This window comes from Ascidiella aspersa, chromosome 2, assembly GCF_963924565.1.
Source record: "Ascidiella aspersa chromosome 2, kaAscAspe10.2, whole genome shotgun sequence".
In the NCBI taxonomy this organism is placed as follows: domain Eukaryota; kingdom Metazoa; phylum Chordata; class Ascidiacea; order Phlebobranchia; family Ascidiidae; genus Ascidiella; species Ascidiella aspersa.
The window spans coordinates 11,962,218-11,981,041 of NC_139448.1; the positions used below are offsets into that span (position 1 = coordinate 11,962,218).

General features: G+C 41.0%; 1 protein-coding gene across 2 annotated transcripts in view; it reads right to left on the reverse strand.

The window, feature by feature from the left end:
- LOC146163692 (uncharacterized) overlaps positions 1 to 15,024 on the reverse strand; it is a 30,259-nt gene extending 15,235 nt beyond the window's left edge. For both annotated transcript variants that reach the window (XM_083382385.1, XM_083382384.1), the window contains exons 1-2: positions 14,847 to 15,024; positions 160 to 917 (exon numbers count right to left, since the gene is read on the reverse strand). In XM_083382385.1, coding sequence (XP_083238511.1) covers positions 160 to 878 — 719 coding nt within the window. In that variant the 5' untranslated portion in view covers positions 879 to 917; positions 14,847 to 15,024. The remainder of the gene's footprint in view (positions 1 to 159; positions 918 to 14,846) is intronic.
- Between the last annotated feature and the right edge of the window lie 3,800 nt (positions 15,025 to 18,824).

Here is an 18,824-nt window from a genome sequence, read left to right on the forward strand (position 1 = left end):
TTAGAAGTCCAACGCCAACTGACCATATGTTCCATATAAATCAATTGTCAAACGAGACACATGTGCAGTGATATGTAGGATAAATATAAAAATATTAAACATATACGCTAAATACATAGCTTGAATGTGACTAAAAATAAAGTTATTCCAAGCACCTACCTGCGGTTGCTTTTCGACTTCTTGCTCGAGCTGCCCGACGAGTGCGTTAGCTTGTCTGAGCTGCTCCAGCGGAACGGTTTCAGGCTTATCTTATCGAGCGACGATCTGAGTTTTTCCTTGACCCCGAGCGAGGTTTTCGGCGTGGCGCACTCGAAGCCGCCGTTGTCGCTGCCGGAGCTGCTGTCCCGCCTGCTTTTTCTCGACTGTTTCTGACAGCGAGGAGCCGGAACCTCGTCGTTCATGGAGCTGCTTCCGCTGCCCATGCTGCCTCCTTGGACTTGTTGTTCGGGGTGATTGTACGCAGCCCCTGGCTGGTAGTATACCTGCTGCTGTTGTTGCCTGTGGTAGCTACGGTCGGCGGGGCTGCACCGCCTTTCGTATTCACCCTCGTCCCCGGAAAAGTACAGCACGTCGCCGTTTTCGGGCGAATAGTAGCGGAATACCTCCTGTCTGTCCCAGTACGAGGCCTCCTCCTGCAGTTGCTGGTGCTGCGCGTAATCGTACTGCTGGTTCGAGGCTAGTTCCTCGGACTCGGAAGGAGTCTCGGGCAGCGGCGGCAAGCTGGTAATGTCGACGCCGGCGAAGAAATAAGGCGGCGGCGGTTTTGCGGCGTTGAGCTTGCTGTAGGGAGGCAGAGACTGTTCCAAGTGCTGCTGGTGCTGCTGCTGGTGGTAGTTAGGCTGATACAGGGCTTGACTGACGTTGGCTACAGCGGCCATCTCGCAAACAGCAATTTACAGCGACGTTGTTCGAGAGACCTGCGTGCGCAGACAAACAAGGGGATAATGTTAGAGTGTGAAAAAATTGCGCGCCCGCACGAACGCAAATGATAGGCTGCATCAAGCCTGTGCGTGATAACGGGGAACAACACGCCATACAAAACGCGGCACATCAATTGAGGGTTTGTAATCACGACAAAAAATTGCTGTTAAAACCGCAAATAAGCGTGCTGGTGCAAAGCTACAAACAGTGATAAATACACTGATATTACTAATACAAAACGTTTTTGTAATAGTCTATAATGTAGTTTCTACAAACAACAGCTTTCTACATTTTCTGCAAATTATTACTTCTGTCTGTATTTCTTTACCAGTTGCCACCTGTACTCGTAAAAACCTTGTATAAACGTCTTTTCGCTTTCGACCATACGCGGTTCAAAAAGGCGCGTTCGCTAATTATAGCACAGAGCGCAGACAAAACAAGGCCGACGGCAAACCACAACATTGTGTTGCAACTATTACGCAAAAGTCCTTTCCGCGAAGTGCTGACTGGTGCATTGTCTGTCTGTATCAGCAAAACTACCAGTTGGTAATTTAATTTAAAAGCAGCGCGATTTTCAACGACGCTTTGGGCCGAGCATTATCATTTTGAAACATGGCCTCGCAAACGCACGAAACAACAAGTTGATTAAAATACTTTCTCCAATTTCGCGGCGCAAAGGTATCAACTCTCCGGCTTAAAAGCTTCACGCGAACGACACGAAATGAAAGCGGTGACCAGCAGTGTGCTTTGAGCGCACAAAACACTCCCCGAAAAGCTGTTTTCTTTGTGCGCCCAGCACGTCCATTCCTCTATTCAATCGCCTGTGCATACAGGTCACGCGACGCGAGACCCTTGGCCTCGTTCCCGGCCGCGATATTGGCCGGACTTCATAAACTTCAAAAGTGCCATATTTTATTGCCTGTTCGCACACCTTGACCAGTTTGGGCAGTCACTCGTAAAGCAGCCGGCTCCATTTTGTCACCCAGATTCAAAAACAGGGCAAGAAATTGAGAGCCTCGTCTTTAGAAGCGACCGCGAAAATTGGCCTAACAAGTTTGACAACACTTCTCCAGCAGCGCTGCTGTGAGCGTCCACTTTCGCCGTTCACGCCTCGGCGATCCCGCTGAATGTCGACTTGCCCTGGCAAGAGTGCAGCGTTGACTTTTGTCGTTCTTTTACGGCGTCGCAGCAATAAAGAGCCGTTTTGAGGCTCGGCACCGCGCGGGATTGGCCTTTTAAAAATAGGACGACCGCGCGATAAATCATTCGGACGAAAGTGTGCCCAAATATAATCGAGAGGAAATGCGCGTCAGCGGAAAAATACACCCTTCCGATACTGCTGTTTTAAAACTGCAGACTGAAACTTATAAATGGCCAAAACGTATAAAAAAGACGGACTAAAACTTAGATATAAACGTATATTTGATTAACATTTAACCTTGTATATATATTGGCGCCGCCTTGAAAAGCAACTGCGGTAAAAAATGCGATTTTGGATTTATTTACACCTGAAAAGAAACTCCAGAAGTGATCTATTATTAGCTCATTTCTTAAGTTTATTTGCATTTCATCGGCACTATTTTCCCAAACATCCACGCAATGAAAATTAAACTAATTCAGTGAACAGAGCAAAGAACGTTATAGTCGTATAGTTTTGCGAACGTTCAAAACCTGAACAAGGCTTTCTAAACGCGAGCGATGCAGAAATGTATCCAGCGGCGATTCAAACTGGCGGTTATTAGGCAACAGCGCGGCCGTAAAAGCCGTCGTTCGGCAGCGGCAAAAGGCCTAATTCCCATGCGGATCAGAAAGTACACAATCGCGCCCGCCCGCAAACGCGACGCCGCCAGTTCTGCTGCTGCCGCCGACTGCTTGTAATCTCGGGAAAGGCGAAAATCCCTCCTGCGCGGTTTTTGGGCAGTTTTGTTTGAAATCCCAAAGCCACAACAGCAAATCCCAGCAGTAGGAGAGACAAACTTCTGGCGCAACAGCAGCAGCATTTTCGTAAACAAGCACCCCGGGAGACTCTTTTTCTGACTTAGCCTTGTGAAAAGGATTACGTCACGACTTTTTCGAGCTGTTGATAGATAAGGCTAGCAGAAGGGCGCTTGTGCGGAATGAACGTTTATGCGTGCGTCAGAAAAAAACAACTAGAAAGCGCCACGGTGCAGAAAAAGCCCTAAACATAATTTGGATGGCCACAAGCAAAACGTAGCCACGCGTGGTAAAATTGCACTCAACTCACGTTCGTAAAGCCAAAACTCACGTTTCCAAAGCTAACTATAGATCTGATGTTTTCGGAAAACCAAACACTAATCTGCGTTAACAGTTCATTAAGTTCAACCTCGAGTCTGATTTATCATATTCCAACGTAAGTATGATCCTGTTCATTTCAATACAGCAAGCGTCAACCAAACCCGAATACATTTTATAATCGGCGTAAAGAGACTAAAACGAAGTGGCCTTTCCTCAAGCAATCCAATTACGCAACTACCCCTTTAATGAACACAGCGCCGCATTGCAATTACGCGCGAGATGTAGGGCGCCGTCAAATTAACACAGAAGACAGGTTACGATCTCCGAAAGCTCACAGCTAAGTCGATTTCAAGGGCACCGTCGGTCGGAAAAACGCCTGATCCGGAAAGAATGCCAGTGTGTAGTGTACTCTAAACATTCAGCTCACACTGCCACTTCACATTTCACAAGCTGTCGTATTTCTTAGCTTCTCCTATATCGTAAAATTCTTATTAACTTAAACAGACAACACCATTGCAATACACTTTTATCAGGAATAAAAAGAAGTGGTCATATAAGGACAAAACTAGTACGGTTTGTTTAAGTGGCGTCATATCTATAGGTAATCTGGTTCGCTTTCGACATGGTACCTCACACCCTTTACATGAAATGCAAACGACCACTAACAAGACTATCTGAACTGCGTTGTTTGCTGTATCCCTGTGTAAATGGTCTCCTGTCCTATATGAAAAAAACCGGGAGCACAATATATCTGTAGACATCGTAAGGTATAAGCTAACAATATACGTTTGCTACACAAGTATGATGTCTCGTGAACTAAGTTCACACAGTCATAGCAAACTATTGGTGCTGGCGCTAACATTTAGTTTAAACTAGCTTTGCGGTCGCATATCCTTATTTGCAGTTTTCTGCATGCTGCTCTGAACACGTTAGCAAGACTTCTCCAATTACGCACCAACGCGTCGAAGGCAGTTACTTGCTGACGCACGGAGTCCGCTTATAACTGCCCGATGCAGGCGCAAGACGCTGGCCTGCTACGCCAAGGGTAGAGGAGAGAAAGAAAAAGGGGGGACGAACGCTCAAATGCAAGGCTGTCGCGGTCCAGCGAAAAGAATGCGCCCGAGCTCAGCACCTTCCAAAACAAACAAACCACGATGGCAGGCGCGATCAACAGGCAAAAAGGCTCACTTCGATAAACCGCCAGCAAGCCTTCTGCAGAAATCATAATCGCAGCGCTACCGCTCCTCCCTTCGCCGCTGACTGATTGCTACATCCGTCGAAAAAGTATTGTTCGAAAGTAAATACAACAGAGACGGGCGCTCGCTCGCTGGGCTTTGTTCGAAGGCGCCGAGCGACGAAAATAAACGAAGCCGGTGATTTGAAAAAAGTTGAAAAATGTCTCAGCAGCTGCTGTTGCCCTTAACCACGCCTGTGCACAGAAGGTCCACATCCGCTGCCATTTCAAGTTTACCGTGCTGCAGCTTGAGTGCAGGTAGAAAATAAGATTATAAGATGTGCCGCCGCAAAACTAAAATAGCCTACAAGCACGCACGTCGCACGCACGTTCGCGGTATTGCATGTGTTTGCAGCGAGGAAAAAAAAAAAAAAAAAAAAAAATTTAAAGCTTTCATCTAGATTATTAAATTTACAAAATTTAAAATTTATTTTGTGCTCCGCTAAAAGTTACATTCAACGTTTAAAACTTAGGTAAAGTAGGTTAAAAAGTATATTTATTTTGGTGACATCAAGTAAATTAATGACATTTAGGCTGCGTTCTGCAGTAAGTGATGATACCATGTGGAGATTTATCCGAGCATTCCTTTGACAAAAGTCTGATTTCTGGTTTCTGTTTTCATTTTTTATCTTTCAGTTTGAAATGCCATGTTTTGCTTTCTTTGCGCTTCAGGCGACGTTTTTTCTTTGCGACAAAATATAATATTAGGTAATTTAACCGGCCAAAAAAACGTTAAAAACGTCCGCTGCTTCGTTTCGTTTCACGTTTTTGCTACAAACCGTGGTGCCGTTTGAGCTTTTAATTGGACTGAAGCATGATTTCAAGCAAAACAAGTTGTCTAAATTGCCAAGTTAATTGTTCGTACCGCGTCAGCACGACACGGCCAATGTACATGTGTTCCACAATTATAATCGGTTGAAATTACGCCGGAACAAGGAATATCTGGAGAAAAAGCATTGTATTACATGTCACATAAATCACTTATATGTGTTTTGATCAGAAAATAAATACTCTGTATGGAAAATGGGTAAATTTTAGGTGAAAATTAGGAGGTGGTCTCTTGGAGTGATTACGTTTCTTTAACCAGAAAGTTAATCAGGCCGATTCGAATTTTGCTCGAAAACAAACGAAGCACCTCAGATTGCTTGTGAGCAGTAATTACAAGTAATTGCTACCCTCCGTGGTCCGAAGGTGTGAAATACAAGTCAACGTCGACCAAACGGCAAGATAAACTGGTAATGCGAAAACGACGTGTTGACGACTTCGCACCTAGGAATTTGCACGGCACTACCCTGTGGGGACGAAAGTCTATTGTTGAACGCGTAAGATTGCAAGTCACTTGTAAACTGTGTGGCGAAACTTTCAAGTCAGCACTACTTAAATGCTATCGGCTATTACGCTGCCAAGCCTTTCTCAATACTGACCAATCCTCTTTTCGCGGTTTCAGCAGAGGCCTACGCCAAAGAAACAGGCTATTGGACGTTTGACGTCGAAGCATATTGATTGAGAAACTCGTGTTTCGCTTACCTAAACCACAATTCGGCAAAAAAGAATCGGTTTACCGTTTAAAATCGATTTCCTCTTTAACGCAGTCTTCAAACGCCGGATTTTTCTTTTTTTTGCTAAATATTTAACTTTTTCTAAATTAGTACAAATGCCACCAAAAAGCATGCTGTTTTAAAGCAAAATAATTTACATTATTACAGATGTCCCACCGCGGCGACCTTAAAACCATCAAATTCAATACATTTAATCGCAATATAAAATGCAACCTAAGCATTTCTTGAGAACAGCCTGAAACGATTTTCAAAGCAATGCCAAGCGATAGCGTTTGAACAGGGCACCTTGTCAAACTTGGCACTATATGAATGTGGGTCTACTTGAATAAATTCCAAGTTGCGCAGCGTAGGACCTATAGCTTCGCTGGTGTTTACTCAATTGTGTCAATACGGAATTCCTCGCAGATGGTAACCGCGTACTTTGGGAAAAGTGTTAAACGGGTTACGTGGTAACATTATTAAACGGCAGGGCGGCGTAGAAACGCAACATTCAATTACAAATCACTGCACATTTGAACTGCATCATTTGGCCTACTGTATTTGCTTTAAACAGATGGACCGCAGCATTTACGTCATCAAATGGTAATGTAGCCTACCGGATAGGAAATGTTTTTCTGCCTTGGCACAAAGATACAACATTGTGTGAACGCTTAACCAGTATACTAAACGCGACTGCTTACTAATAGGTTTTGAACCAATCTATCACGAAGTTTCTAATGTTTTTTATGCACGTATTCATTATTGATATGATTCTACGACTAAAAGTGAAACCCTAAAACGTCATTGCGATACAGCATTCTAAATTACCGGCGAACGCTTTATATTCTATTTGTTATGTGCAGCTAATAAATATTTAATATCACTGTCATCTAAAAAATATATTTTAATTTCAGGAAACGATCGACTTTAACATAGCATTCTTACGCACTTAAGTCAAAATAATTAATGCTCCAAACACTTTACCCTTACCTTACCCTAACTAACTTAATAATAATCATATCCATTTCATATTTTCAAAATAAAAATCGACGAATGCCTAAAAGACCAAAATGTTATTTTTGCGCCTCGCTGACACTCAATGTTATTTAATACGGCGTTCACATTCCGAAGTGTTGCCCGAATCAAACTTACATCAGTTGCTCTAACCAAGTCCACTTCACAACATTCCCACGTCTCGAGGTATCCAACCATAACTGTGACGTCACAGTAAGTAAGTCGAACAAGACAACCGGTTGTTTAGCCCAATCCCAGTTGACTGTTATCAAGGCTTTATCACCTGTGGTTCCGCCTTTTATTCGATTTTAACAAAACAAGAAGGTAGTCAGTACGAATGAATTCAACCTTAACTGAAAGCAATGAGCTCTCTTCAAAACTAGCCCTGGCGCCCGTAAATACTTGACTTATCCAATTATGTGCCATCTCTGTCCAATTTCGGACTGCGATTTTGCTAATGAACGCTGACAGCGGAAAAGCATCGAGCCCATGAAACGCGCAACGTCCCTTGTTGTACTAAAATATTGGCGGCACAGTGCACTAATGAATGGCGGGTTTGGTGTGAATACAGGTATTTGTTTCCTTTCTCATGACCAGTATTTAAATGAAAAAAACAGAAGTACAGTAACTCAGACGCAAAGTGGGCGCCGATATGGAGTTTTTTATATGATTTTGCCAAAATAAAAATCCAATTTGACGAATAGAAAAAAGTAGAAAGTTACTATAAAGCTGTTCTTGCACCACGCATAATTTTCTTAAATATTTAACAAACCTCCTAAAACTAACAATTCAAGAACTTTTTGTTGCTCTTGAATCGCCATTTGCCTGACAATAAAAACATATCCGACAGAAAATTGCTCAAAGAGGTCACAAAACGAAAAACAGATATCTTCTGACTTTTTGTATATCTACAAACTAGAAATGCGAAGCGGTGTGACGTTATCTTGCGAACCAGGCCATTTATTTTGTTTTTCACGTTGTTCTGGTGCCGTCCACTGGGCAATTTAAATTGGCCTGGACCTGCTGTCGTTGCAAATGTAATTTAAATCGACATGTTTTCGTACGTAAACTCGTTTCAGCGTAGTCCAAATTTCAATTTCGGCGTTAAGAAAATTCATGCTTTTCGTTTTGTGAAATAACGTAGCCCCGAGTGGACAATTTGTGGATATTCAATCGAAAACACATAGATTTTACCCGGAGACTACGAAACACTTTTTTATATATATTAATATGTTTAAGCCGGGCATATCTGTTGAAATTTAACAATGTTGTTTGCTCATTAATACGGCGTTTCCTGCCGTATTTTATTGCTGAATAATTATGTGAACATGAAATGTATAAATTGAAACATTAACATGTCTTGTATTAGTATTTTTTATTGTCCCTAGTACTGATAAAAATCGATATGGCATCCGATCAAATACTTACCGCGGCCAGTGTTTAGAAAATCATATTTGTTTAATATATTATGACGACTTTGCCTAAGACTAGTCAAATGTACATTCAAGTACGCTGTAAGGGTGTTGTATTATGTTACATTTTAGCAGGCTTAGAAGCATTTGCGGTAAAACCAGTTAAACAGATAGTCGCCATATATAACAATTTTCTGCGCCGTTCGTTCTAACCTAATCGGCATTCCGTATACAGAAACAAAATCCACTGCAGTCCGATAATGGGTCTATAACTTCTACAAGGCTCTCGACATTTTTGCCTGCGCGTTTGGCCAAACCCATCGAATGCACGCTACAGTGCACCAGAAGTACTCTGGCCACGGGTCATAAAATACAGGAATTTTCCGGTTTTGTTTGTCGGGCTCGCTACATGGCCATTTGAAATCGGCCAGTCTCTTCATTGTACTTTGATACGAGCTCAATATCAGATCCGTATGTAATGGTAATATTAGTACAGGCGCTTATTTTTTGTTAGGCTAATTTTCCATTGGGCGTGTCACCCTAAAATAGGGGTAAAGGCGTAAATCGTTTCAAGGAACCATGCGAACTGGCCCTGTTTTACAAAAAAGAGCCAATTTCCAGTTTCCCGCCGAGCGCATAAATTTTTAAACCGTCTTTTGCCGCTGCTCGTGTGTTGTTGCTGCAATTGTTGAGAAGAAAATCAAGAGCGCGACTAATGGTGGCCGCGAAAGAGAAGCCTCACGTCGTTTTCGTTTAGCCTGGAAGGGTAATTTTGCTGCTGTGCCAAAAATACACTCAGTCAAAGCGAGCGGCCGTAATGATTTTTGTTTTGATCGCAGCGTATTTGTCGTTACTGACTGTCAGTCAAAATTCGATAATAAATCTCGATTTTTTTTAATTTTGTGGAGCTTGTGTTTTTTATTAAACTTGGCATTAGGATGATGCAAAACACCATTGGGATGATGCAAATTAATATTAATATCACTATTTAGCCAATTGATTTTCACAGTTTATTGGCTTTTAGTGAGGTAACGATTAAAAACGTGTTAAAATAATATAAGTTTGAATAAGTTTTACATTCGGTAATCGTAACAGATAAATGTTTTGATGTAGTAATAAACAATAGGTTTGTGAAATGACAATAGCACTTGGGCTACTTTTTACGTACCCTTACATTGTATCAAGCTGTCATACTATTTTAATGTATATCTGTTTGGCGCCTTAATTTTTTTTTGTTGATACCCAAACAGTTATGTTCAATTGGTCACATGTCTATTTATTGTTTGCAATTTTTCTATCCAATAAAACCATCGTAAATCATATCCTTTACGATGGTTTTATTGGATAAATCATATCCTAAAAAATTGTGGCGCTTATCTATTACATGCTTTGTCAGCATTCCAAACCGCTGTTTTAAATACTCGTTAAAGTTCAACTGGGCATATCTGGTTTCTTTTAAGTTTTGTTTGTTTTATGGCTTTACGTTGGGACTTAATTTATAGCGCCTTTTCGGAAATTTTGAAGCTCGGGCCTAAGCAACGCCCAACATCTTCGTATACCTATGATGACCCTTGTCAATGGTCAGCTATCTTTAAGGGGCCTATTTTATTGGTCGCAAATAGACCACGGCATGACTCTAAATTCATAACACGCGGCTTGTTCAAATGGACTAGTCATGTTCGGTGGAAAATTACTCCTCTCTTATTTTGACTCCGCCTCTAAAAGCTATCGATTTTGGGCTAACTCGAAAGTACGTCCTTTTGTCCTTTCGGTGACGGGCCTAATGGATGGCAATGGAACCCTTCGCCCAGCTATATCGCCGACATATCAGTGATAGTACAACTGGGGAAATAAAATAACGAAGTGTTTTGATCGCGCATTTACACAAAAAAATGCGAACTTGTCTCTGACGCAGTGCGGCGGGCAATGATCGTTGACCCATAACTGTACGATTTCGTATGTATTATGACCCCGCTACTCCATCTAGTGGCAAGAAATTAAATATGCGACTAGCCATCTAGGCTACTAACCACGAAAACCTTCACGGTTGTTTTACTTGCCAATCTAGCATTTTTAGTTTTGGCGATCCTAAATGTTAAACAGACATTACCACATTATAGCAGGGGTTCTTAAACTGGGGTCCTTGGACCCCTTGGGAGTCTGTGAACTAATTTTAAGGGGTCCATGAAGGCCGAATTGAAATATTAATGAATATTAAAAAAGTTAGCAATTTTTAAAATAAAAAAAAAGTTTAATGACGAATAAAACGTTTTTACCGCTGAGTGTATTTAGACTTCGTTTTACTTAAATCATCAGCATATTTCTGAAAGTCTATTTGATTGTGACTTCAATTTATGACGTCATTTTTTTTTAATTTCTTGCCTACTGGGGTCCACGTAAAGCAAAAAAAATTAGGGTACTCCGTAAAAATATGTAAGAACCCCTGCATTATAGGCTACGGCGTTGAACTACAGATAGTATGAATGTGGATACTGCATTCCCCAATTTATATTTTCGCAAACGATGTCACGCTGATCGTTATGTTGCTACCTCGCATTTAGACAGCTATTGTTTAATGAATTAAACAGCTATGTTTTATATACTTACAACACAGAGGAATTTCAAAATCATTGGCTACATGCTTATTATAAACAAGACAAAGCTTGTAGGTACAAATTTAAATCAACGGTTTAAAATCTCAACTATTTATTCTCTTATAACAAGGGACTTCGGCAAACAGATCTCAGATATAAACATACACAATCAACATGATAACAAAATGAATATGATTACTATTACTTGTCTTAATTTTATACGGTAATCCTGTAACATAAATCCGATTTGGAACAAAAGACGGCCGTGATTGCGTGGCAGATTTGGCACAAGCAGAACAGCACCACGAAAGGTTGATTGAACCACGCCCAGTGGGCGGTTTCCTAACTTAACAACGCGCACTAGAGACGGAGGACGGCACATATTGGTAGAGCGTGCGTAAAACAACGGAAGAGTTGATTTGTCGTCAGGACCAACAAAAGCGAAGAGGAACTTCTATTCATGCCGTATTGTGACAGTAGCAGAATATCCGAACCTCTGACATGCTTTTATTAGTCTGGCCAACCTTTGACGAAGTTTAATTAAAATAACTTCTGCTTTTCATTCTTATCCGCGAGTGTAACTAAAGCTGTGGAAAATTTATGAACGCAATTTATATTTTTGTTTAAAATGCACTTTTTGTTTAACGAAAACCTTGTAATAATTGTGTGTCGATTTGTCAAATTACCATTTTGTATAAAGAGTACAATGCCGGGCTTTGGATTAGAGAGCTGATTTGAATGATTAGGTCGCCAAAACTGAAAAATGCAACGCAATGGTAGCGATGTTTATTACCAGTCGTAACATAAAGTGTTTAGCTCCCCACTGTGGGAGTAGGTCAATTCACAATCCACTTCAAAGGAAAACGGGTTTATTTCAATAAACAATCGTACGTTGCATTTTTTCTTTGATTCGCCACTTCAACAACAACAGGTTCCGAATTTTGCACCATCTTGGCACAAAAAAAGTTAAAATGAGATTATTTATAGTAAAGTGGTTATGTAAGCTGAATTTCCACAATCTAATAAAAGGATCGAACAATGACTAAAGAGTTTTTGTGCGGCCGTTGGTTGTAGTTACGCCACGCATGTTTTATGTAAGGCTAATCGTGACGTGTCACACACTTTCTGTCACAAATTCGAAAAACTGATTTTTAAACACGATGTGGAAGGTCAAGTTAAACAAACTTAGTAATTTATTTAGACCGTTGTGGCCAGTTTTAACGTTAATTTCACATTGTAAAAGTTTGATGTTCATTTGCCAACTTAATCCTGTTTTTTGCAATCTACGCTTTTTAGAAGTGAAATACCGGAGGTTGGTTTTGCAACATTCGGCGAATTGCACTTGGCACCTTCTCCTGATTTGCATATATGCGGTGTTGTGGTGCTAGGTGTTTGCATAATCGCGTCTTTCGACTTGATTGCATCGCGACAACCGGAAAATCACGACCGGGCGGTTGCCGATGGCCGCGTTTTTAACCGCCCGTTGAATAGGTGGCCATTACGCGTCCTTCAACTGCATTCGCCGCTAGTTATTCACAAACGGTATAACCTCCCGCGACAAAGGATCGGTATTTAGAGAGGCGGCGCTAATAAAGCGTCACAATTGCGATTTATTGCTCGTCCGTTGCATTGCGTAAGCCCCGAGGCCAGAAAAAGCTCGCGTCCCGTCACATCCTTCAAATCTGACGCGGGAACGCACCGTGCGATAATATTTTGCTGTCGTGATTGGCGTGTGTTTGAATTTCTGCCTGAATGATAAACAACATTTTCTCAGTACCAAAGGATTTAGCCGCCAGCACAACGGCGTTCTCGTACACACCACAAACTCTTTCGAGCACCTTAACTTTTTTTAGTTATAAATAGGCGAGACTGGATGCAAATTATATGTTAATATATAGTTGTTAATAGTTTGGTATTTACCTCCTGCTTAGCGTGGAATGGGTGATTTGTAAAGTTGAAAGTTCAGCATACTAACAACATCATTTTATAGCGGATTTTAGATTTTATGGAAAAAATACATATTTTATGTTGACAACAACTCTCTTTACAAAAAAGGTTTAGGTAAGGTATTGATCGACCACTAATTTCAACGGAGTTTTAAATTCTCTTTTTTTGTACAATTACCATTGCTTTCTTATTGAACGAAATTTGTTGGCCTTTGATTGTTGTTTAACATGGCTTCACAGAAAACGTGTGCGAAATTAGGTTGAAAAATATTAACCCGGTCGAATTTGGAGTGCCTATTCAAAATGCTTCGTGGCATCGTTCTCAAATTGGCGACGTGCCACCAAAAAACGACCTAAACAAACAGAACTCCGAGGAACTCAATCCGCACCGCCACTTGTCGCTTTTCAGTGCCCTTTTCTCGCACGAAACTAGGCCGAAAACAGGCCAATTTAAACGGCCACATTAAAAGCAATTCCATCTGTTTTTCTAAGTTTTTTAAACAATTTATAGCCCTTCAGTTTAGCCAGTTTACGCTGTCGCCCCAACAAAAATTATGCCCCACACTTTCTTCCTTGATGGACCGCTGACCCATCCTTCTTCGTTTAAAAGTTTGCTGGCAAAAAAAGTGGGCCGGCCGTTATGATGGGGCCAAGTGGGCTGACCTATTGCCGCACAACGGCGCTGGTCCTATAAAAACTTCAGACGACTTCAAACGGCCCGCGACCGTCGCACGCAAATCTCAGCCAACAGCGACGACTCAGCGCTGTTATTGTTGCAAGGCTGGCAACAAGGCCGATTGGCCGCGCTATTATATTTTCGAGCGCATGGATTTGGCTGTTGTCGCCAGCCACACGACTTTCGCCCAGCGCCCGGGTTGCGCTGCCACGAATAGGAAACACGTGTAATGGTGATCGACTGCCGGTAAACTCATGGCGAGCAAGCCTGCCAATTAGCGACCGATGAGGTCACGGCCACCTCGCGCTTGTTTATGGATTGTATACGAGTTTGTTGATAATTACCAGCGGACAGTTTAAGTTGTCATACGAAAACAACACCACGAATGACCCAGCGTATAACAGTCGCCTATGGTCTGTGGCCTGTATGGCACATAGTCGCAGCGGATTAGAAAAGCAGATAACTGCACTTTGTGACGCTAAGTCACGGCTGGTTATCGCAGCAGCGTTGCTCACATTTTCCATAACCGAACTGGCTATAGGGTCTGGCTATTATCATTACCGGCTGACCGCAGTTATGCCAGGGAATATACTCTTACGGCGCACAACCGAAGAATCTACAAAGGTATGCGCGGGTTTGACGTGCGAGTGTTACACTGTTACGGCCGCAAATATGTCCATAATATGTACCCTGAAAATATTAAGTCGAAACCTGCTTATCGGCGCCGAAGTTATGTGCATCGTATACCGGTGGGATTTGCCTTGCGTGTGTCTGTCAAAGCCTTCTTGGATATCGTTTTTAGGATGACTTGGGACGTCTTTACTGGGACTCTCTCCCCTTTCGGTAACCAGAGCTCGCACTAATGGCCCGGATTCTATTAGAAATTAAACGCCACAAAGGAGAGTCGCTCTAAGCGCGTGTTTACAAATTTTCCAACGTTTTGAAACCGGCCACTAAAAATCGCGTCGCCAGGGAAAGATTGAACGACAAAGAAGGATGCTGTTTGACGTGTATACTTTCTGCAGCGGCAAGGGAGCACTTTAAATAAATGATCTAATCCTCAAACACCATGTGAAAATCACGGTAACAAAGGCGCCTAAAAACAGTGGCTCATTTTATATTCAGATCAAAGGTATGGAAATGGCAAGTTATTGTTTAACGCATCAAGAGATATATACATTTATCATTTCCTGTTAAGTTAGTTTATTTTTAATTAACATGGCAACCAAAGTATAAAATCGAACGCAGCACCTACCTTCCATGTTGCAGATTTAACAAGAGCCCTTGAATTTGATCGATTTTTTCTGATAATCCGATTCACTCAATTCCCAGCGGATCCGGCCACGGCCAATTAAGGTTAGGGCGTCGCACTGAGCCTTGTTTGTCAGCAAAAAGAGCTGTTTTTAGAGCTCAAAACAGTTTACCACACCTTAGCAACCTGCACAATAGAGTAAAGTCCTTGACAAACCCAAGATAACACATATACATACAACAACGCGATGGTTTTGTTAAATGCCGGGTATCACAGCGCACTCGTTTTCGCGAGTGAACTTTATCGCCGGTCAATAAACTGAAGTCGACCGCAAATTAGCAGGCGAGTGTTCTATCAACAATCGTCACTGTAAGTCAACATAGAGCGCCAATGAAGATACACTGGCCGGCACCAAGCGATTAAATATAAGGCGGGCGATCTTTGATGGCCCTTCACGACACTGTTTTTAATACAAACACAAAATAGGTTGAACAACAATCATTTCACATTTGGGTTGAAAAAACGATGTTTTTAAGCACTTTCTTTCTGACCTACGTGCCTACCTTTGCGCTTTGTTTTTATCATCTGTGTACATTTGTTAAACGGGCGAAACGTTAAAATTCCGTTTTCTAGTTTTTGAAACACCTGACCAATTTATTGCATCGGAATAGGGTTTCGGGAATCCTTATTAACCAACTATTTCCTTTTGACCGAGGCCTATTGGTTTGTTTTATAAAGGCTGGTTTCATTAAGAAAAATCAAACACAAAATCTAATGTGCTTACTTGGTCGACTTCAAAGCTATCTATTCGTTTTTATGATGTAAACAATATCCCCTGTCAGGTTAATGCAACTGTTTAAAATAATCAAACATTTTTTCAGTTTCGAATTTTAATACAGCGACTCCCTGCTTTCGTTTAAGGCTTTCCTGTTTCACATGGGCGCTTCTAAGGCCGACAGATTCCAGTTTCTACAAAGGTTTAAACATATTTTGTTGGCAAAAAACCTAACAGCAAGTTGAAAAAAGTATCTGGCTTCGTTTGAATGGGCCATGCAACCATAGCCGCAAAACTATCTATTGCCCTGCTTAAAATGCACAATCTCCCACGCTCTTCCTGCCAACCCAGTCTGCCGAGAAGACTCTGCGGCGGGAATGTGACACTTTTGGCGTGCGGCGACAAAAAAAGTTTGCCAGCCAGTCAGCCGTGACTCGACTCGGCGAGAGCTTTTCGAACTGTGACGTAACTATCTCCCTCGCCTGTTTGCTTTCTTTTTTGTTGGTCGATTTGCTTGCAGGCCGGCTTGCTGTTTTTTCTTTGTTGATAATTTGCTTTTGACGTTTTAGTTGATAGTTAAATGTTAGCCTGGCCTCGAATTCGACCGGCGAATGACAGTCAACCAAGAATACGCAAGTCCTTTACGCGTCATATGTTTGTAGACCTAAAATGCCATATTTTATTTAATCACCGCAAGATATTGTCTGTAGCTGTACAGTTTTACAACGACCGAAATTATTGTGTTGAGCTAATGTTAAGAAATGTTTACACTGAAGTAATGTGATATTTCGCCCCTATTTGCTATAACGTAATCCCATTTTTCTCTAATGACGCACATATTTGAGTCAGTTTCCTCACCCTTTATAATATAGTCTCACCCTATTGCTTTCCACACTGCTTTTAACAAAGCGTGAGTTTAATTTTACATTTCTAAGCACGAACTGGCGTGCTATATCCATCAGAATTTTAATATAACTCCAGAGGCAAAATTTTGGAGCAAAACACGACCTGAGTAGAGCATTCTAGGTTGTTTATGACTCGTATGCGTTAAACTTCTTGTGTTTTACCGTTCAGGTAATGTATAGCAAACGCTTTAAGGATACGAGCTGTCTTAAACGTGATTACCTTTTAACACGTGTTTGGCACCACGCAGACTTCACAAATGAGCAATTATGCTCCAAGTGCTCTGTTTGGGACGACGAGTTAAGTATTAATATTGCCCACGAGTACACCACTTCGCAGGTGGCGAATGATGAAAATGCTGTGGCCGTCATATGCTTTGCCTGTATGATTTCAAGGGCAAAAACTGCGGCATGTAGCAACCCAGTTTTTTGTATACGCATTTGGTCACAGATACAGAAGAGCTTACACATAAAGAAAACCCCGAAACATAAATAAATTATTGACGTAAAATATTTCGCATTGGTGAAAAAGGCAATACCGTAATGTTTCAATCGTTAAAAGTTAGAAATTACCCTTGTTTGTATGACCTGTTCTATAACATCGACTTAACGTATACCGGTAGTTCAATAATAAACTCGTACCCGAAACTAAAAGTTATACTCTCACTGACGTATCGTTTGGGGATACCACATCAGTAAGTTCAATTCAAAAGTTCTTATTTAATTTGTTTCGCGACAACTTTGATATTTATTCAGGAGACGACTTCTCTCACACCTAAACTATGTAGCAAAGCAAATCTGTACTTGGATATAAAGTAGTAACTGCATTCACAAGCAATGCCCACAACGCACTTTTCCCGAATTGGCAAAACGAAGCAATGATTTCCTTAATGCGTGATCGTCGTCAATTTTTGGTGCTGTATAATTACACACCAAAACATGAGGAAGCTATACTTTCTTATTTTAAATATATCGTTTTCGATGATCTAATGGGGCTACTGCTTCGATAGCCCAACGATTCCAAATTTGAACATGGCTGTAAATATAGCCCAAACGCCATATTCTGTGTTTCTTTTGTGCCCAAAATATCGCGCCATGTGTTATTTCTGCCTTGATCTTGCAGTATATGTCACGAAATTAATCCGCAGTTATTTCTAGAATATAGTTTGATTAACAAAAAATTGGCAGGTCATGATTGAATTCATAAAAGACTTTAGGCACAAAGCAGTGCTATTCAACTTTTTAAAACCCACTTTTGCTGAAAACTTTTTTTGAGGGTCATTAATAAAATATGCGGGTTGGAATCCGACTTGATTTCATTTTTTTGGCCTAGCCGACTCTCGTTTTAAACCGTCTTCGCGGTAGTGAGTCGAATCGTTTGACTTTTCCGGTTCAGGTTCGCTTCGGGTTCAATTATTTTTTCGGAATTCGGTTCAGATTCAGTTTCGGTTATAAGCAATTTAAAAGTTCCGGGTCAGGTTCGGTTCTATCGTCGTTATTTCAAAACCGGTTCATAAAGTTCCTGTTCGGATACAATATAAGTTAGGTTAAATCTAAAAATGTGGGTCAATAAATGTTGAGAATAATATTTCAATTGAAGGTCATTTAATCTATGTTACGTCATTATTGAAATATCTGAAAAATAAAAAAACACGTTTTATTGAATCAATATTCGGATTTATTTCATAAAAATTCGAACATGGCGTAACTTGACGTCATGTTGCAGTGAACCGCGTTTGTTTACAGGCCCAAGTTCGGTTAAGGTTCAGGTTGTTTCAAATTATTCGGTTCAGTTCCGATTTAAATAGTGTTTGTGAACAGGTCAGTAGCCCTAACCAAAATTACGACAGCTTGACAAAATGTGGACTTTTTGTTGAATTTTTGTTTGAAACAGTGTGAATAAAACTTAGTTAATCATACAGACAAATGGATATGTTTGTTTGTCGTTGCGTTAAATTAAATTATAAAGCCGGATACACAACATTTTTTTCTCGTAGTATATAGTTATCGGGCATTAAACTTTTCTATTGTACTTTTGGTTTGGTTTACGAACTTAACTGTTTCGCCCCACAGAGCACTACTGTCTATATTTGGTCAAAACCAAAGAGATTATTATCTCTTTGGTCAAAACGAAGCAAGAGAAGCGGCTGTTTAGCTTTTTTTTTAGAAATTTATATTGCTTCATCTATTATTATTAAACTGAAATATTTTTGCAGGATTTAAAGTGCTTTATATAAAATATAATTTTGATCGTTGATACCGTTGTTTAGTATGCTTTATTACAAATAGTGCCAGCAAACATGA